Source organism: Psittacula echo (genome assembly GCF_963264785.1).
Source record: "Psittacula echo genome assembly, chromosome: 2".
Taxonomy (NCBI): Eukaryota; Metazoa; Chordata; class Aves; order Psittaciformes; family Psittacidae; genus Psittacula; species Psittacula echo.
Window position 1 is genome coordinate 86767857 of NC_137737.1, and position 22420 is coordinate 86790276.

Here is a 22420-nt window from a genome sequence, read left to right on the forward strand (position 1 = left end):
GATATAAAAAGCAATGCACAGCCTCTCTGCTTTTTTGCAAGGCTCCTGCTGCTGCTTCAGTTCTTAGAGGTTTGAGAGGTAGTCCATAGGAGCTGCCAATGACCAAATACCTAGAACCATAACAGTAAAGCTGTGCATTGCTAGGGAAGTCTAAAGAATCGGCACCATAACCGGGCATAAGTACATACACCAAAATATTTTAAAGAACACAAACAAGGAACAGACTTACCTGCAGGAAACTAATTGCCATTAAAATTAGGCTGTAAGAGCTAATTCCACCCGTAAAAACTTCATTCAAGTCCCTCTGAAGGAGGAACTGTTTTAATACTAAAATCAAGTAAGGCAGCAAAGAATATTTCTGCAAAGCAAAGTAAGTCTTATCAATGACAGTGTCAGCTTTCTGAAACAAAGAACAAACTACACAATCTCAACACAATAAGATTCATTTTCTAATACAAAAATGTTATTTAGTGGTGTGCTATAAAGTGTTTCCACCGGAAGAACTGAAACATGCCTTTTTTTCATCTAAAACCAGAAGGCTAGACTTCAACTCTTATCTGATCAAACAGCTTACATATCAAATTTATACCCACCCCCAAACAGGAAGACTTTCATATCCTCCTTTGAATGCCAGTGTCATTCATTATAGTCAAAGCTTTCTATCTTACTGAAAAGTAAACTTGATTTTAAGCACGTAACTGCAGAAGAATTGATTTTAAGTATGTAACTACAGAAGAATAATCAAGCATCACAAATTCAAGGTAAACAAAATTTCAGACTTGCAAAGTTTAGTACCAATCTGCAGATCTAAGTATGATTGTGTAAGTCCCTTCAGCGTACACGTTTATCCACACAAACACCTAACACTCGAAGGCAACACTGAATAGACACCAGCAGAAAATAAATTAAAATATCCATGTTAAATTAGTGTTAATGATTATAGTCTTCAGTAATCAAGTTTCAAAAGTCTAAGCCATATCGAGAAAGGTTAGCTGAGCATCTAGCACATCTTTGGCAAGCAGTATAACATTCATTACATGGCTGATACCTTCATGTATTCCTTGATAAATCGAGCTGCCTTCACACCAGTTTCTACATTAAAACTGATGTCTACTTTCACTTCTGTCTCCTGGTCAGTAAGTTTTATTATTGGTACCTGAAAAGATTAAAATAAGGTTTTATGAATACCCAGAAATGCAACACTGGTGGTATTCTCCAGTTTATTCACTTAAGACACAAGCATACTATCAGTCCAAATGAATACAACTATCAAGCTAAGAAAGTATGGGTTTGAGAAAAGATAATAATCTGAACGTGACTGAAAAGCAAATGCTTTTTAGTGAGGTGATGAAAAACACAGGCATGTAGGTTCACATTAACTTCTCATCACTTGTGTACTTTCCCATAATTATTACATACCTGCCTCCATAGCTGCAATGTCAGTGTTTTGTAAGACAACTAAATTTATTTAATTTAATGACTCACTGTTGTTAATAGGAGACATTCTACACTCATAACCTGTGGAAACTGCATTCATCTGACCCAACACTGCACCATTCACTTGCTAAACTGATCGAAGACTATCCTAGCAGAAAAAAATAAAGCAGTCTGTTGGTTTATCAAGCTGCACTGGTTCACTGCAGAGTCAAATCAAAGCCAAACTGGATAAAAGCAAAGCAAGAATAGCAATTCTTCATCTTTTGGCAGCAATGAATTATTATGGAACTACGAGTACTGTAGTTCAGTCTCAGTCTCACCACCACCACCACCTTGAGTGCAGTTATGCTACAAAATTATCTTGCAGTCATAGCCTAAACATCAGCTGATAACATCTATTTTAGATCAAGCTGCTTGCATTTTTAAATCTCAAATGGAACCAAAAAAACCCAAAAACAAACAAAAAAAATATCCAAAGGAAAAAAAAAAAAAAAAAGCAGCATAGCTTCATTGTTGTGAAATGCAGAGGTATGGCCTTCCAGCAAATACAGTACACTGCATGCTATTGTTAAGCACAGATTCTGCAGACAGAGCAAAACATTGTGCTTAAGACAATCTAATTTGCTTCATGAATTAAGAACACTATTTATCACCAACATCTTAAGGGGCCTGATAACTCTTCAGTTCAGTATTCCAAAGACTATCACTTACCGTAGCTTTATCAAGTACTTTAATGGAATACGGCTCAGCCACATTGTGTTTTCTTAGTGCTTGCTCCAGCAGCTGTAAAGGTGGCCGTTCCCATTTCCCAAAAACAACTAGATCAATATCACTAGACAAAAAGAACATGAGATCCATTAAGTCTAAAACATAATAATCCACAAAAAAAAAAAAAAAAAAAAAAAAAAAAAAAAATTGGCACTCTACATCTTACCTCCAGGGTGACCATTTTGCAACTTTTAATCTAGATTCCCAATAAGCTGCTTTTAGGAATGCTGAAGAGATGGCCTAATGTGCTTTAAGACCCAAAGCAGTATTCTACTTTCTTCCTTCCAGTTCTCTGCTGAGTTCTTTATCCTCCCCTTCCTTTTCCCTTTTTTAACTCCTTCCCCTCTGACTTGCACAGCCCAATCCCTTCTCTCATGTACCAGTGTTCACAGGCATATTAATAATCCAAACAATTTTTAGTGGTTGTTATTCATAAAAGTGAAATGTCCAGTGCTTTCCTAAGCAAAATTTTAATTGATATAAAGACAACATAGTCTTTAAGACTCAGCTATACATCCACCTATTGAACCATTAAGTGATACGAAACACTGAATTAAGACATTTTAGACATTCTGTTCTCAAAAATATGAGAAAACAGCTGTGATGACTCTTGCAACTTTGCACAGTAGTTCTGTCATGACAGTCGGTAATTCACCTTATTTGACAAAACACAATCTTTACATAGGAAACACTGATATTCTATTTCCTTGTATCTTGAAAACAAAGACTAACCCCAGACACAAGGAAGTAAAGGTAATTCACCAAAGAGTCAGTAAGTATCTAGAGAAATACAATGATATACCAAATACTTAAATCTAAGTTAAAAAACTCTTCCCCTTTTAACATGGAATATTAGGTAAAAAATTTACTGGAAGTTTGACAGGTTTACACATTCCAGTCTGAATTCCCCTTTGAAATTTACCTTTATTCTAAAAGACAATCTTTATATAAAGTATTACTTACCTGGTTGGAAGATAAAGCCCTGTACTAAAGCTGCCAAATATCTGGACCTGAAAAAAAACCCACACCAGTGAAATAACTTATAATTATGAATGCTCACTTCATTTCACTTTCACAAGACAAAGATTCTTCTGGACTCATTAAGCATATAGCCCAGCAAAAAATTACTGAACTTAACTTTACTACATACTGTGTGAAACCTGCAGAAATACACTTTCTCTTATAGATGCAACTTTAGAGGATTATTTTTTAACATGAAATGACTACCAATCCTGCTAGCAGCAGAGAACAGTCTTTTGAAACATCTCGGTTTTGCTATTTATTTCCAGTTAGATGTAAGTATAGGTTGTTACAAATTTCCTTCCTCCCCACTTCCTTCTTTCCTCATAGGACAGCTTTACTGAAATTGGAAGAGTTTAAGGGAAACATTTTTTCCAAATTTTTAGTTTAAAAACAGCAAGTGCATCTCAAACATACGATTCAGAAAAATATGAATACTGCAGATTTTACTGCAAGGATGGTTATGAAATTGTGGCAAGTGTCTGTGTGTGGAAAAGAAAGCATGCTGAAGATACATTCATGGCCCACATCAAATTCTAATGGGGAGAACTGAGACATTCTTCTCCCTCTGCTACAGCAGAGCACGATTTACAAGTTAACTTCTTTGAAATTACCTATGAAACAGTTGGGCAACACCAGCCCATTTCAGTGTTTATCTCTGCTCCCACAAGCTAGAAAAATGTTATCACTAAGGAAAAATCACAGATAAAGATGCAGCAGAGAAGCTTTTCTGTATCTTTAGCTCAGCACTGTGGCCACAGCCCTCACTCTTCATCACTGAAGGCTATAAAATCACAATGGTCTGAAATATTTCTGCCACTTAACATTACTATCTGGTATTCAGAAAGGTGATGCTAGAGATACACTTTACACTACTTCCATATGTTTTTCGTCTGAGAGAAACTTACTGTTTAGGCAATAAAGGGCTTGAAAATACAGCAACTTCAGCTGCAATGTAGCTCAGGAAGCCAAGTTCACACTAAAGCAGGGTTAAAGTAATTTACTGGATGTCAAATTTGTAAGGAGTACCAAAAAAAAAAAAAATCTGGGTGTTTTAACCATTCTCTTGCAAAATATTTATATTTACAAATATCCAGAGCCAGGACTCCTTGCAGAAATAGATACCTAGGTAGACAGTCTCACTTTAATATTAAAAATTAAGTTATACAGTGGCAATCAATTTAATAAGCTTTTACTTTAAGAAATGCACTTCTTAAAGTGGAAAGTTCCTCACATCCGTGGTTCTCAAAATGAAAAATAAAATTATCAGTAGCCTTCATTAACCTTAAATCTAGGTTTTAAATTTCTTCCATTTTTTAAAATGAACTGCAAAGTACTGCAAGAGCTGTGATATTAAGTCAATTGCCTTAAGTTTGAAGTCTTATCTGTTCAATTCTAAACCACAGAAAAATAATAGCAAGGTTAAGTGAACAGAGCTCTATAATTTACCAGAGAAGCAAATCAACACTTAAATTACACTCACATCAGCTGTAGGCCAAAGATCTTTGATGACAGTTTCTATCCTTTTCACCACTTCTCTTCTCATAGCTGCTTCTTCAGGACGAGGGGACATGAAGTCATAGAAGTCAATTATTTCTTCATGTAGTCTAAAGGAGAAAGTAGTATATCAGTTATAATGACAAGTTAGTTACTGCAGTAAACTGCAACAAAAACAAGCCATAGGCATTATTTAATATCATCATTTAACCAAAACAAGCAGTACTTTCAAGAAAGATGAAAGCCTAAGTGATGTGGCATTCACACAGGTAATTGGAGGGTTTGGGAGAGGTATATTCATACTTGATTTTTATGGCAGCACCTCACAGCAACCTAAGCGATACCTACACACCAGCCCTCATCACTTTACCTAAATAAAGATGTCAAAAGCTACAGGATGCAAATACTAGTAGACATTTACTAACCTTCTTACTGGCTCAACAGTGAAGGTCGTATTCAATTCCTGATTCCCAAAGATTACTTTCTTAAAAAAAAAAAAAACACAAAAAAACAAAAACAAAAAAAAAGCATAGTCTTAAAAACTATACAATGATCCAAATGTGCAGCAGCACAAGAACCATTAAAATCTTCAAGTGGGTTTATTTTCAGGGGTTATTACTTCTGTGTACATGGAAGTTTACATGGTCTTGCAAACAGGCCACTGGCACTGAGTTTTTTTAGAGGGCGATAAAAGGGGGACATTTGAGAGTTCCCTGATGTGAAACTACCCACTTCAACAGACAAAGATTCTTTTGACTACTCAAGCCCTTTGTTGGCAATTCATTTATACAGGAAGTGACCTTGCAACTGATCTACTCAAAGTGTAGAACTATTAAATGTATCCTCAAGTGGAAAGCACATTAATACCAGTGTTGCATGAGGAGTTCTGATACTAGATTCTTATACACCTGTTAAGTCCACTTATTCCCCAACTTCTTGTTCCTTAGAACACTCGCTGGCAAATCTGAAAGATCAATTTGACTTTTCAGGTGAATATCATGTTTGTTTTCAATGAAAAAGCATCAAGCCATGCCAAATATTCAAGAAACATATAAATTCAATATTGCAGTGAAATACAAATACTGTCCTAAGATAAAAATACCAGGTCAATCCTTAGTTAACATGCTTGGCCTTTCAATGGAAAATTTTATACATCCCTAGTAGAACTCCTAACTCTTCCCCTGAAACTTTTGCAACTCATTTTACTAGAGAATTCTCACTACAACAGATAGCCTCCAACAGATCAGGTGTCCAATTTTTAAGTGTCAGGATTCCTTTTCATACATAAATAGATCTTAGCAGCAAAGCACGACACTTCTGAAAAGCATATATAGCTAAAATTACTGTTTGCCCTTTCTCTTCCCTTAAGCTCGGGCTGGATCCACAAGAGAACTTTTAACTACATAGCAGACTTGTCAACTAAACATGTCAATTTGTTGATAACCTATTTGATTTCAAATCTTCAAAGCAAGACAGAAAATACAAACCAAGATGCTCCTATTTTTTGTTTCTAAGAAGTATGCTTTGGTTTTTTTTCCCCTTTCCAAGATGACAAGACCAGTGAAGGGAATACCTGAATGCACCCAACAGCAATGGGGCCATTGTCCTGCTTATAAAAATTAGCAGTAGGTGAAAGCAAGAAAAGACAAAGCAGTTATCCAACTCCCTTGCAGCAATCCTTCCAAGCCTCCAGCAATTTCATGTGGCATATTTTCAAGATGGATCCCACCAATAATGTATATTAGCTCAAAGAACTCATCTTCCATTGATTTTTCCAGGTCTTTTTAGACCATTTATGCTTTTGTAATTCATGGAATTCTACGACAATCTAAATACACATCAGAATTAAGAAGTATTTTATTTTTAACTGCTGCTGGTTAATGATTTTATCTGAAAGTTATTACTGGCAGTTCACATCTTCAAGCATAACACTTCTCAGGCTCTCCACTCATATTCACTTGTCTCTATCCACCAGCTCTTTTTCAAGCTAGCAATCCTCATCTGTTTCTCTCTCCATACACAGGAGAAAGTCCGAAGTCTGATCACTGCTGACCTTCTTCAGCTTTTCTGTTGCATCATGTTCTCTGACAGGTGGCCAGAAATGCACACAGAGTCAATACAGCATTACACCATTCAGTCCACTTGTTTTCACTTCACTGTCCGTATCTTTGCAAAGATTGCTACTAATGACTATTTGAGGATATCTGTGCATCCAGCTGGCTCTTTGAAAGAAACCATTATCAAAGAGCTTCAAGGTGTTTTCTGAACAATAGCCACCAACAAAAAGCCCACCCACTGGGTAACACTCAGTCTGAATTACTTGTCTTCAGATTCACAATTCCATATTTACTAGAATTTAATTTTCCCAGCAATTTTATAACCTAATGAACAACAAACTCCCACTGTGACTGTCTGCAGTCAGCTCCAGCTTTCTATTATCCTTTCTATCCTTTTCTCATTCATTTCTTCCCTCCAGGTATTTATGAATATATTGAGCAACAGACTCTTGACAAATTCCACTGGTAACACTCCCCTATTATAAAGTATTTTAGTCTTTCCTTTGGTTACTTCTAAGCAGTTAACCCATAAGCCCAGCAAACCTGTGACTGTTCAATTTGAACAAAGTCTTCAAAAAAGACACATTCTTCTGAAAAAAACAAACAAACAAAAAAAAAAAAAACCACCAAAAAAAAACCAAAAAAAAAAAAAAAAACCACCAAAAATCCAACAGTTCCATGTTATCAGACTGACCACATGAATAAGGATTAACAATGAGTCTTTCAAGGAAATTAGACCTGTGAGACACAAATACCTTTATCAAAGCATGCACTAGCCCATTCATGTTTATGCATGAAAGGAAGTTCTGTTTTGTTATGGTATCAACCCCATCCAAGCACTCTAGGAGATACAGACATTCCTGAAAATGAATGCATTTACAGTAGCCACCCCATATTAGGGAAGGAGGAGACAGAAGGGATCTCAGTTTCCCTATGCACTGCAGCCTCTACCATACACAAGAGTAGCCTTTCAAAAGCAGCCCCTAGTGTGTCAGCAAGGTCAGAAATACAGCAAGCACACGAGCACTCTCACTGCCATGACCCACTAAGCTTCTGTTCAGATGATTAACACTGCCGCAATTCTCAATCATGTTATGAAAGACTCAAAGAAAGACCACCCACCAACTAGTCTGTATTTCCTTCCCTGATCTACTTCTTAACAAGTCAACTTCATGTTTCCTACCTTGTACTGGCAAGGCAGCACTTCATTTAATGTTTCAGTTTGCATGGGACAACAGCACAAACGCTAGATAATCAAAACTCATTTAAAATTCAAACCATACACTGTGGCTTCACAGTTAAATTCATCTGGAATTCTTCAGCATATGCCACTATACAGAGCTGTACAACAGCTTTCTTTCCAGTGATGGACTTAAACACTCCTTACTGAAATTTAAAAAGACAGTTCCCTGGAGTCCAAGAAAGTTCTAGGGAGAAGCCTCATGCCCTTCTCTGACAAAAAGCAATGCAATGAGTTCACTCAGCTTTTACTACATGATCTGACTTCTCCTGGGTGCCCTTCATGTCTTTGTAGAAGCCCAAGAGACTTGCAGGTTTCTTGCTTTCAGTGTGAAAGGTTTTCAGGTTTTAACACACTCGCAAACCTGTTCTCAAATCCTCTGTCTTAAAAGACTTCTATTTTGCTTGCTTCCTCCGGTTTTTCTAATTCAACAGCTTCTACATCTCAGAGAGTATCATCCTTCTGGATAAGAATCAATGCTATCTTCACAGTCAGCATATGACAACATGACCATCTTAATACATCCCCTTCAAGCACTTCATTCTTTAGGCTTCCTCCTGAAGAACCTTCTCAAACCCGAGATGCTTTATTAAAATTTAATGTTACTGTAGTTTACATTTTCATAAACACCTTTGCTCAGACAAGGTTACTGAAACACAGTAACAAAAAAGGCAGCTCTGATATACAAAAACCAAGGTGCTGTAAACTGCTCAGAACCAATCTCAGAGTAACTTCTCTACTAACTGAAGGAATAATATTTGCTGTCTGAAAAAAACCAGATCACTACAGGATATTCGCCCAGCCAATACAGGAACAGTTTTTAGTTAAGTATTTTGCCCATGTAGCTTCTATGATTTTCATAAGCACTTGCTACTTCTTTGGACTGTGACTAATCATTAGGAACAGAATTTCTATTTGCAGCACATGATGTACATGCAGATGTAAGTAACATCTTAACTCTTTCTTTCAAAAAAATATAACTTCTTTCAACATATAGCACAGGTCAATTTTCTCAGCTTCCTTCTGACTTGTTAAAGAATTTGGTCTGACAACAGCATCCCAGCAATCTACCTATCTTCTATCACATTTTATGCCTATTATACTACTTTCCTAGCAAAGACAAGCATTTTAATGGCGTTTTCCCCACAGCAGTTTCACTATACTTACAGAAACACTTGGAGACACAGCTGTCCTTTTAACACAAGGTGGAAAAGTTTAGAACATAGAGATGCAGAAAAGAGGCTACTAGTATTTGCTACATTATTCAGCTTGCTAATTTTAACAGCCTGAAGGAACCTGTTGTTCACTTAATACTATTACCACTAAGCACAGCAAACATCTGCTGCTTACAGGCTGAACTATGCAAGCAAATTGACACCTTCAGTCTACCAAAAATTCATCCCTTTTACTGTTTTAGGAAAGGCAGACCCACTTTCAGTCTTCAGGTTAAAATAATACTCAGGAGACATTCTCAGATGTTTGTAATGCCTTTCCTTAAACACACATTTCTAGGAAAGATCATCTACTCTCATCATTTAGTGGATCTGTAACTATTACTATATATAACATTGACTTGTTACTTCAAGGGCTAACTTAAATGCAGTGAAATGAAATTATCAAACGGCACCAACTAGGTGAATGAAAAGCTGTAGAAATTTTCATCTCTTAAGCTAGCATCCTGTTTCTTTTCTTAATCACATCTACACTACTAAGCACATTAATTCATTCTGAAGGAACATACAGAAGCATGACTGAATCATTTACATGGAACAACTGATTCTTTTTAAAAACATACTTATTCTAGTAAGTAAAGAATATGATTAAAATAAAAATATAAAGAATAATATAAAGAATATGTTTCTAACTGAAAAGCTCAACACATCAGCCGAGAACCCTTATAAAAGGAAAGAATAAATGCCAGAGTTAAAGTATGTGGGTGAGGTAAAGAAACAGGGAGGCAAAGAAACAGGGGGGCACAGACAGCTTTTCAACAGAAGCTTTGATGAAATAAAGGTTGCAAATAACAGCATACGTTCTTTCAATGAAGCATGAACTCCAAAATGTGCATGAGGACCTTGCTGTCTCAAGACTTGAATGGTGACTGGCCCAGCAGCCACTGTGCGTATTTCAGAAATCGGTTGAACTATACCTTCACCTACACTACTGCAAAGCTCAAATGCATTATCTGGGAAATGCAGGTGAAATCTTACACTACAACAATCAAATGCATTTGATAACAGAAATCAGTGTTACAGTCAAACTCAGGAACAGTCTAATGAAATCAAGGGATTTAATAAAGTATATTCTGAGATAGACTTTTTCCAGTATAATCCAAGATTTAAGACATTTGCAAAAATAGCAAAAAAAGAACTACGTCCAAAGAGATGAACTTACAATTCTTTTCTTCCCACCCTACTCACAGCACCCATCAGGTGCCTTTCCTTTTTTATACCAGTCCTCCTCATCACCAGTAACACTCAGGTAATAATACTCTGTCTTATGCAATGTTCTAGGCTTACAGATGAGAAAAGCTATGAAAACATAGTACTACATTCACAGGCTGTAGAGCTATATCAAATCAATCTCATGTTACTACACAATTCAGAGAACAACTATTTTTTTTTCTCCCCACTGTAATTGTATGGGAGGTTGCAAACTCAAAGACAGACGGAATAAAAGAAAATAAAACTTATGAACCAGAGCTGTGAAACATTTTACAGGTAGCTACCCTAAATACTAAACTCAAACAACAATGAAGGCTACTTTGCAAGTCATCTACTAAACAAAGAATGGAAGAAAAAAGTACTTTTGTTCTCAACTACAGAGTAGTTCATAATATATTATACCTTTTCCACAAAAGATCATACTTCTTATTTTCTCTCTAAGCTTTCTCTTTACCCCACACTCCTGCAAGTCAGAACCAGTCCTAATTGTAGATTTCCTTTCCAATTAAATTTTACCTCTTAGAAGCATTTTTGACAGTTCGCACACTCAAGAAATAAAGCTTGCTGGACTGATTTACACTGCAAATTTGCAGACCTGAGTAACAGAATTTGTTTGCATTCTGGAAGAGAAAAAGAAAACTATTTTTGTTAAGTATGTCAATCCAATAAAACTCAACCAAGTACGTTATTAATGGTTGGATGTACTTTGAAAAAAATGCATTATAAATATCTAGAAAAGAAATTTATATCTCCAAGTTAATACATGGCAAAACAGACCCACTAGGTAAGCTTCTGAACAGCTGTACATTACTCCTGACTTAAGCTGCTGGACTTTACCGTACCACCAAGAAAACATCACAATTATTTTGTTGTATCAGTGAAGGAACATACCATATGTTAGATCTTGGAACTAAATCAGCAAGCTTGCTATGCCAATAAATAGACCCGCTAAACACTGAAATTCGTATCTCAATACTATTCTTTTCCAAAAGCCCAAAGATAGCAAGCGATTAACATCCCAGACAAGTCAGAAAGGTTGCAACAGCATAAACATAATAGTGATGAGAGACTCATTATGCCCATGTAGATCAGGTATGTCTTACATCAGGTTGGCCACTGAAACCTTTAAGAGGAGCAGCAGCTCTTGACATAATCTCGAGCAGCAAAGTCTAACTCAAAATGCATCCATCAAAGGACCACAAGCAGCAAACCCTGCACATTAAAGTCACTATCTCTGCAAGACAACAATAGCTAGAAAGGCCTTTTCTGGATTTAAGTACTGCTACATTTCAACATATAAAAGAAGAAGCTTCTTAATTTAAGAATCTCAACCAAAAGAACAAGGTGTTTCAGAGACTATTAAATATATGACACTGATTGTTTAGCAGAGGTGTGCATCACTAATCAGATTTCAGGGGAAAAGATCTACTACTACATTGTCACAAGATGCCATCAAAAGACGTCTTCAGAAGCCCCAAAAGTCATGTGCAATGCAGGAAAAGAGGACTGGAAGATTAAGGCTATCAAAAAGGATTATGAGGAACAACTTAACAAGATGCAAAGCTATGCTTGAGAAAGGATAAACTAGCTCAGAAGCCCCAAAAACTGCTAAGTGAATTACGTGATCAGAACAGAGAAAGTTGAGATGCTGGTAGGGTTTTTCTTCTTTTATTTTTTTCCTTTTAGTACCAGAGAGGTTTCCCGGATCCTATAACTATACAGTGAAAACTTGTCCCAAACCCAATTTTTAGTAGACAATACTTCACAGCAAAATCTATTCCTAATAATTTAGGATTCACCAAAAACACCACTCACTCAATACCACATTTGTATCAGAAGAACGTGAAGCAGTCATTTTTTATTTTTTTTTATTAAAAAGCATTAGACATCCGTAATAGTCAAACTAGTCTAAAGTAGAATCAATGCAGCACTTGAATAGTTATGACTATACCAAGATGTCAACACAGATTTTGTAAATGGAAGTAGTATCTGAAAGAAAACCTTTGGAATTATTTCCAAGAATCAGTGAACCACAAAAGAAATCCTGTTATCCACTTGGATTTCCAAACAGCATTTGATAATGGTCCCACAGGTCCTTATGAAGGCTTACGAAGAAAATAAGCTTACACAGGAATAGAGGGAAGACTTTCATTTAGATCTTTAAAGAAGTGTTTTAAACAGGAAACAAGCAGCTAGAACTCTTAGTTTCAGTCTTAAAGGAAGGTCAGTAGTGAAGCCCCAAAGTGCCCTACGTTAGGCAACATCCTCATAAGTGATCTGGCAAGGGGACGAAGAGTAAAGCAGAGAAGTCTGAGACTGCAAAGTTACCTAGAATAAGCCAGCTCAAGAACTGCAAATTGACATTAAAATACAGACTGCAAAATGAAGTAGCAGGCAGAGTTTGAGACAGGATACATGTAAGCACAACAGAGGCATATGAGAAAATTCTGTCTTTACAAAGATGCAATGAAGGGCTCTGCACCAGCTCTAAACACTGAGAAACAAGATCTTGAAATAAGAATCCTGTTAAAAGGTCAGTTCGATACTTGGTAGCCAAAAAGAACAGGCAAATCCCATGTTAATAATTAGGAAACAAAGTACAAGATAGAACAAGATAGCCCAAGAGGTAGGAATACGGTGACACTATCACACACAGGTCTGATTCATCTAAGTCCCAAAGATACAACAGAACTGAAAAGCATACAGAGGTGATATCTAGAGGCATGAAATAGCTTCAATAAAAAGAATTATTAAATGGACTGGAAAACAGACAACTGTCAGGCAATTCAACATTTTCCTTCTCTCTTTCAAGTCAGCTGCAAAGGGAACTCACGGACTGCCTCAGACCTGTGGGTGGCAGCAACTACAACCTTAGTAATAGCCTCAGGACAAAAAAAAAAAAAAAAAAAAAATGGATCTTTACATAATGCATAGTTTAACTGAGGAACACGTTGCCACAGGACACTGCTGATCCCAGAAGCTCACACCAGCTCAAGATGAGACAAGACAAATTCATACATAAAATCCATAGCAAGCTGAACAATACACTGCCTGTAGCCCAGGTAGCCTGAGAACCATCGGTCATTTAAAACTGAGAGTTTATTCCAGGAAATATCATCATAGGCTCACATTAATATATTCCTCTCCCAACATTTGGCATTGGCCTCTAATAGTCTCACCCAGTACAGCCATTTATGTTCCCAGTACCAATCATCTCTACTGCCAAAGCCCAACAACTGTGAAAAGCACCATGAAGCTGATGTCAGGATTTAACTGCTTCAAACATGTCCCACTTTCCTTTACACACAGATGTGAGCACCTGTCATGCAAAGCCTTCTCAATGTTTTACTACTGTAGCTCAGCCTTTCTGACCTCTAGTACTATGTGTTCTCTCAAGTCTACTGCTGCCAAAATAGCCTTTTCATTTCATTACTGAAAGCATCAGTCTCTAATGCTATGCTAGACATCCACTTTGTAAGGAATCTTTGATCTCTACCTACATCACTCAACTTAGTTGATCACAAAAAAAGAGGTGTTCTGTTCTTTCGACAATTCATCCAGCAGCTACCAGCAAACTCTGCTGTGTACCGAACTTGAGCCATGAAAACAAACTGTTCAACCACATCCTGACACTCTCTCAAGCCCCTTTCCAAGAATCTACTGTGACCAACAGGCAACCACTCCCACCCTCCTCCATGCCTGCTACTGTATATACTGCCTAGTTCTGCCCCAATGCTAAAGCCAGATGAAATAAGAATTGAGTGTACATTGTGTACTGCTTGCCTCAGATTAAGACCTTCACTACAGGTATCCACCTAACATCACAGATAACAGACACTAACGATTTAACAGTGGTGTTCATGAAGCGTAACCCACTGTGTTGACTCTTTATTAGACAGTATTAGAGCACTGTAAGTACAGGGAGGAGTTAGATACCACCCTTGCAAATCCATTAAAGCCTTTACATGTGCTAGACATGCCACTGCAGACAGTAAAGGCTACACAGAGTTTCCAAAGTCTGCATTTTTTTCAGCTCAGCCAAAGTACAACAGAATTTGCAAAAGGGGCTGACAACATGGCATCCCTACGCATTAATCTGCTTTGTCCATCTCTGACAGCAGCAGAATAAGCAGCAAGGGTTGACAAACATGCAATTAGAGCTATGGAAGGTCCTGAATGCAATGCATTTTTAGTGCATTGTACAAAACCCAGTAATTAAATTTATCTTGGTCACCAAAGTTTAGCAATGTACCATAAAAGCAAAAAGACCAGTACAACTGGAGTTAAGAAATGCTTCAGCATAAGGTGAAGGAATAAACAAAACTTACAATAGACTAATATAGACTAACATAGTAACACCACCACATCTGAATAGTTACAGAAATGAATCTCTGGACATCGTTTTTGGTAGACAGTGCCCTTCAGCTGCAAACTCAACACTGAAGAACACTGAAGCAAGTCTTCTGGGGAAGCATCATTGTAAGCTTACCTTGCTTGTAAGAACTCTTCCCAGGTATCTGCTATGGTCACCAGACAATGCTGGCCTGAATCCTTCTTCAGCCTAATCAGATGTGGAGGTGTTTGTGCTCTTGTGCTCTACAAGACAACTTTTGTGTCATTATCAAGAGACTGCTAAAGACAACAGGTAGTGATGAATGCAGTAAGTCATCAGACGCTATGCAACACTAATTAGTCCAGGCAGAGCACCATACCAATGTATCATAACACTTCTGGTGTTCACACTAAACCTCAACAAGCCAGTTCTGTTGTTTCTGCACAGTTTCTGCACAGCACTGCAACATACCAAGCAGATATGCCAGGTATTTTAGCAATAATCTCATTCAACATCTACAATTAATCTGAATATTTAGCTGAAAGTATTAAGCAGAACAGACTTGTACTGTTAAAAATGCCTTAATTCTTTACTTTGTTAAATTCGTATTAAGAAGCAGAATAATTAGGTATGATTTTATACTATTAATAAACTATTAGCTACATCTTAATAAAAAGTGCCTTATTACCTGGCAATGCAAACCTAGCAGTAGAGTCCTTAGTAAAAAAAAAAAATGGAATAGCTTGGTGGTACTGGATTTTGAAATAAAATTTCAGCACTTTTAAAGCCTCTGGATGCTTAAATTACTCATATATTTAAAATATTTACATTACAGAAACAAAAAGTATTACTTTGAAGAACGAAAGTGGCAGACCTCAAGAATACTAGATGAAGTTTAAAACCTCTCAAGAGGATACTTTACACTATCAAGAAACCACATGTAGTTCTGAACATCAGTCACAACAGTTTGAACTAACCTCATAATACTAAAGGACATTTATCTGCATCACATCTGAAACCAATCATTTTGTCATCTATACATCTAACCTAAACCCAGACATTTAAGAATTTACACTGTTGCTACCTTAATCACTCTGTTGAAGCAGTGGAATACAGAATCATAGAATAGTTAGGGTTGGAAAGGACCTTAAGATCATCTAGTTCCAACCCCCCTGCCATGGGCAGGGACACCTCACACTAAACCATGTCACCCAGGGCTCTGTCCAACCCAGCCTTGAACACCACCAGGGATGGAGCATTCACGACTTCCTTGGGCAACCCATCCCAGTGCCTCACCACCCTCTCAGTAAAAAACTTATGTCCAGTCTCAACTTCCTCTGTTTGAACCAGTTACCCCTTGTGCTATCACTACAGTCCCCAATGAAGAGTCCATCTCCAGCATCCTCATAGGCCCCCTTCAGATACTGGAAGGCTGCTATGAGGTCTCCACGCAGCCTTCTCTTCTCCAGGCTGAACAGACCCAACTTTCTCAGCCTATCTTCATATGGGAGGTGCTCCAGTCCCCTGATCATCCTCATGGCCCTCCTCTGGACTTGTTCCAACAGTTCCATGTCCTTTTTATGTTGAGGACACCAGAACTGCACACAATACTCCAAGTGAGGTCTCACGAGAGCAGAGTAGAGGGGCAGGATCACCTCCTTCAACCTGCTGGTCAAAAATATGGTTTCACTCTTCTCACCCCTTACTTCCAGAAATCTGGAAAGGGATACACAGGTCAATCTAGGGCATCCTAAAGCTATGCTTTAGGATATATAAACATATATCTAATATATATGTTTATATATATAGATATATAAACATATATCTAATCAAGCATGACTATTCACACTTGACTTTTAAGAGAAGGAGAATTTCCTTTAAAACACAAAGATTGGCATGCTGCTGTTAGAAAGCAGTAAAAGCAGTAGATACAAGTACACTTGAAAAAATGAATGCAGTACATAAACAAGAGCAAAACACAACCTTCACAACACAAAGCATTCCTAAAAATCACCATACCTACCACTAGAAAGCCACCGAATATGATGTGTTTGAAAAAACAATGACATCTTGCACTGCTACAGACCATCTCCAGGTCTGAACAAGAAAGCGGAGAGAGCACAGTACTATTTCAAAGCATGCAGGTATTTCATCAAAAGTACTGCTGCAGTCTGGGAGAGGGTGAACAGAGATAACCCTTCTTAGTCTGTTACCAAAAGACAATACAGTAACACTGTGAGCTACTGCGTGTCACTCAGACATTTCAGCTTGTTGTAGAAAAACATTAGAAAAAAAAAATGTAGAAAACAACACTGATTGCAGAGTAAGCGCTAACATCCATGCACAGGAGCATAAGAGCATCTATAATCAAGTCCTTCTAACTAGAATCTATGTCCAAAGCAGGCTGCACATGAAGATTTTGGCAGTTGCATACACCAGTTTATTACCACTGAAGGTGCTCTGTTAACAGACCAACACAGTTATGGAAGTGACTGGGCTGACAGTTCCAAGCAACACCAGGCAACGAATAAGGAACGTAAAGGGTCCAGGAGAAACTTCTATGGGGATCTGTTGCCACCTCCATCTTTTCAGTACATTTTTATTTGAACAGCCAAGTAATACATGAACCTGGCTTCAGGAAAATTAAGTTAAACTCACCAGTAGTCAAAAATTACTGCAGAAGGCAGACAGCCATTCCACCAGTGACAATATTTTTGTTATTTCAATCATGTAAGTACTTCACAAATGAAATTTAAAAAAAAAAAAAAAAAAAAAAAAAACAACGCAAACAAAACAAAACAACTCTAACATCAAACAGAAACTTGTTTTAGAATACACACTTGTCCAAGATTTACCTTGGGTAACAGAACTCAATGTTTAAAGCAGAAACTGCTTCTCATAAGTCTACGGTTTCAGCTTCCATGCTCTCCTTCAGCACTAGCTCCCTGCTACTCTAAGGAAACTGAACTATGGAATCACAGATGCTGTAGTTGCTAGTGTCCCACTCCTACCATCAGGTTTCACTGCAGGAATACAGATCCTTGACAGAAGATCAGGAAACACAGCTTCTACATTCAAAGATATTTAGCCAAGAACTTGTCATTAACACATCAGCAATAGAACTGAACAGTGCAACTGAAGCTTTGCTAAACGATTTTCTTGTCTATGGATTCTCTATACACTTGAAAGGTGACATAACCTTTATTAAGGAAAACCAACTGGGAAAAAAAAGGGGGGGAGCAGAACATGAAAGATAAGGATATGTCATTGGCATAGGTGGTGTTGCCTACAGGTAGAGGACAGAACCTGCAGAGCCCAAATTCAATCCCCAGGTCTGCCATAGACCTGCCGGGTGACCTGGGGCAACTCCTTCATCCACCTGCCTGGAGATCTACCTCAGTTACACTGCCTTGTCTTACACAGATAAATTAAAATGTTAACTCAGTGTTCTACTGCATCTCTGTGGAAATAAAAATATTCTGAATGTATTTGTTCTAAGATACTACTGGCACTTTAAACATACATCTTCGCACAGGACCCAAAGCTCCCAGTGTATGATACCTCCTGTAAGCAATTTTAATTTTCAGTGTCAGTTTGGAATTAAAACGCAGTAGTCTTGTCCTCCTCAGGAAAAGCTACAGTTTGAAAAAAAAAAAAAACAAAAACAAAAAAACCAGAACTTGAAAAAACTACCTTTTAATACTTTTGGCTAAATCTGATTTACTCAGTGCCTGACCGTTCCACCCAGAACAGAAAGGGAAGACACTGTCTTCAAGTTAAATCTCTCACTTAATTTCTTCAGCTCTGAAAGCATACCCTGTTATCTTTATCTTTTTCCCCTCTACAAATATGCACTGCCTCTACTCCATGGGCATCCAAGGGTATTGGATTTTAGGAGTTCCAAGACACTATTTTTGAAATTACACCAAAAATCTGCTGTGGTCAACCACTGTACTTTTTCCATGAACCTTTAATATTGGAGAACCACCTTTTCTCCGAGTGAAATTTGACAGCTGAAATACAGAAATCTCAGAGAGCACCGGAAAGGTGCTTCTTTCAGGTTTAGCCCCTTCTACACACTGACTGAACGAAAAGGAATATTCAGCCTTAATAACTACCCACTGATATGAGAAACTTATGGCCACAGAATAGGATGAACTTCCTAGACATGCTCTCTTTAGAAAGTCAAGATTCCAATTCAGATACGGGCTGGCTCAATCCTACTCCATCTCCCTCAAAAATGTTCTAAGACCACACTGACTTTTACACTTCAGCAAGAATTCGGCACGCCCCTTTCAACTGATGTTCCTAACACCCTCTTAAGTAACCAGTCTACTACAGCCTAAGGAGAGGCATTTAAAAATTAGTGCAAGGTTCTTCTTTGAGCTCCTCTGAACTGAAGCCTTCCACTTTCCTCTTACATTATGAATTGACGTCACGAGCTTTGACAGGCATCCCCCACCTATTTTTGCTTTAATTACTGAAGGTGCCCTTTGACAGTGGCCTGACAACTTCACCTCTCAACCTACTACAAGGCAAGGCCTAACTCCTCGAATCTGTGGGTTCCCAGGCCACTGCACCACTGCTTTGGCCAAGAGCCACCCAGACAGCACAGACTAAGGTGACTGATGAAAGAACACATTTTTGTGATCCACCATTCCCTATCATCAACCTCACTGCCACAGCCAGCTCCTGAGGAGTTTGTGTGACCCCCAACCCACCCATCCCCAGGCCCGGAAAAGCTGTAGGAGAAGCCGCCGAGGACTCCCATTCCTCTGGGACTTCAGCAGGCCCAGGGGCCCCGGCCGCTCACCCCTGCACGCCGGGGCTGTATTTCCTAGTCTTCCAGGGTGTGCCCGGGCTCTGCAGTGCCGGCTGAGGCGGCTGCCGCTGCTGGTGGGGGGAGTTGTTGATGGCGACGCCTCGGCTGCCGGACAGCAGGTAATTCATCCCATAGGTGCTGGCTTTATTCTCTCGTTTCCTACGGCCCGGGTGGTACTGGTGCTGCTGGGGAGACGCCGGCGGCGGCGGGTGGGGGCTGCGCGCCAGGTGTGGGGGCTGGTGGTGCCCATTCACTTTGTTCTCGTGGAAGTTAAAAAACTCCCCAGGTCCGGCCCCGCTGCCCAGCAGCCCGGGAGGCGCCACCGCTGCCGCCCGGGGGCCACTGGAGGAAGAGGAGGAGCCGCCGCCTCCACCGCCGCTGCACGATCCCGACGAAGAGAAGCCGGGGCTGTCGGTGCCGGACTCCACCGACGAGCAGGAGGACGAGGAAGACACGGAAGGCGACTTCTGCAGCCGCCGCCCTCCGTCGCCGCCGCCGTTGACCGCAGCGGGGCCGGCGGTAGCAGGGGGAACCAGTCCGGTCAGCAGCGCCGGCGGAGAAGGCGAAGGCGAAGGAGGCGAGGAAGAGGAGCAGCAGACGCCGCCACCGGGCGCGCCGAGCCGCACGCAGCTGTGGCCACGGGGCGGGGAGGCGGAGGCGGCCGAGTCCAGGGCCGGGGAGTTAAGGCAGAGGTAGTGCGGGAAGCTGGCGCCGCCCCGGCCCCCCACGCCCTGCGAGGTCTCCCAGATCTGCATCCACAGCGCATTCGCGGGGCCTTTCTGCTCGGGCTGGATCCAGGCCACGCGGGGATCCATCCACGCCCGTCCGCCGCCGACCCTCACGGCCCGGCCAGAGCGCCGCGCCGCCGCCCGCTCACCGCCTGCCGCGCACTCTCTCGCCTCGGCGCGCCGGGCCCGGCAGCGGCGCTAGACGCGACCCGGGAGCAGCGGCATGTGTCGCGAGGGGGGAGGAGGGCAGAGCCGGGCGAGGCGAGAGCGGCTGAGGAGGAGCGAAGGCGGCGCAAACTGTACCCTGCCCGGAGCGCTCCCCTCGCCGTTCCAATGTGGCGTCCCCCTCACCAGGGCCAGAACCAGCACTGCGCATGCCCCGCGGATTTTAAACCTTCACTGGAGACGGCCGCCCTGGCAACCGCACATGCGCGGTGCCCGACGCGAGGCCGGCGGCAACGGAGTGGGGGAAGGACGTCGGGAAGGCCTCACCCGGCTACCGCCCGCTCGCCCCGTGCGCATGCTCGCCAGGCAAGCGTCGGAAGGGTTAGGAAGCCTTCGGGCGGGAGGATGGGCTTCGGTGTCTAGCTGCGCTTGCGCGGGGTGGCCGCGGCTGGCAGGAGTCTGTAGGGGGTAGCGGCCGGTAGGAGCTGTGGGACTGGTCCCCCAGTTGAGGTTTTTCCCAGGCAGCGCTTATGGAGTTGAGTGCTGGCCCTTTGGAGAGGTGTACCCCTGTGCCCGCAGACATAAAGAGGGCGACTTCTGAGGAGTAACCGAGATGAGCAGCGGGGATAGACAGATCTGCTTCTAAAGGGGCTGAATGGCCTGGGGTGCTGGGCAGGGCTGATCCCTGGGAGGAGGCAGGAGCCGCAGGAGCGGCAGGAACAGCGCGCAGTGTGTGCGTGAGGGGAGGCTTTCCTTCCCGTTTGCCTGGCGCCGGGAAAGCACTGTGAAGTGCTACATTTCCACTGGGTACACTGGGGTTTTTTTGGGCTTGGATCTCGGGAGGTCAACCCAGTTCCAAGGGATGTCTCTCACCCTCTTTGGGTGGTTTTGATGTGCAGTGGTGACTGGATGAAGTGCGTATGGCTGTTGGATTAAATACCAATACGCTGTGTTTCTCCCCTGGTCTAAAGATCAGTTTAGCTGTCCAGAATGATGTTCACACCTATCCTGTCTCTGATCCAGTCATTTGGCCTTTCCTTTGGGCAGCGCCAGCACCCGTATGGATCAAGTACTCCCAGGGTACCCCCAGAGCCTCCAGTGGTCCAGGAAATGCGACTATTCGATACAGCCCTTACCTGACTGCAGAACAGCAGAGAGAAGGGTTGTACGTGCATATTGACAAATATTATCAGGGAACCATAAATACAAGACAGTTATACAACAGTTGTATGGTACATCTTGGGTGATGTAACAACTTACTGCCAGAGAAAAGGAGGAGAGGTCCAGCTCTCCATAATCCTGCTACTCCTTTTCCCTGCTCCCTTGCACAATCCCTGATATTGATCAATGAGCCAATTTAACTGGTTAATTCAGCAGAAAACTGTACTAGGAAGGAAAGTAATAGTTTTCAGCAGTTCATTTTGAATGAGTTTGCTTTGTGATCAAAGCTGGCAGTAAAGAGGGGTTGGAAAGAGGACAAGAGAGCAGGACTGTTATTTGTTAGCAGAGGGCAGTTGTATTTCATGCAGCTGTATTCCCTAACTATTCCCTTGGACTTAGGAGCAAGAGAAACTGGAAGTCATTTAGAGACAGCAAGTCATTCATTTGTTAAGAAACAAATCTCTTTCCAGGATTATCAGCCAAATTAAACATAAAAGTATGCAATAAACTAACCAAAACTAAACCACATGAAAGAGCCATTAAGCTTGTCTCATATAAAAGCACGATCACCAAAATTTCCATCTGATGAAATCAAAGCACCCTTCTGACTTGATTAATCACCTGCACAGATTTCAGCTGCTTCAACTACTGATAGCAGTCCTTGGTTTTACAGTTCATCTTGTCGAAGGATTTTGGATATTTTTGTTTTGTTTTTCATTGAACTTGATGACAAACAGGTCTCTTAAAT

General features: G+C 40.6%; 1 protein-coding gene across 9 annotated transcripts in view; it reads right to left on the minus strand.

The window, feature by feature from the left end:
* TENT4A (terminal nucleotidyltransferase 4A) overlaps positions 1-20690 on the minus strand; it is a 58872-nt gene extending 38182 nt beyond the window's left edge. For 8 of the 9 annotated variants that reach the window (XR_013956184.1, XR_013956185.1, XM_080609929.1 and 5 more), the window contains exons 1-6: positions 19610-20690; positions 4709-4832; positions 3169-3215; positions 2149-2269; positions 1049-1156; positions 230-358 (exon numbers count right to left, since the gene is read on the minus strand). Coding sequence is in view for 7 of the 9 variants with exons in the window: in XM_080609929.1 (XP_080466055.1) it covers positions 230-358; positions 1049-1156; positions 2149-2269; positions 3169-3215; positions 4709-4832; positions 19610-20433 (1353 nt within the window). In the remaining 2 variants the exon portion in view is untranslated. The remainder of the gene's footprint in view (positions 1-229; positions 359-1048; positions 1157-2148; positions 2270-3168; positions 3216-4708; positions 4833-19609) is intronic. The other variant, XM_080609928.1, reaches the window with a different exon arrangement.
* Positions 20691-22420: the final 1730 nt, after the last annotated feature.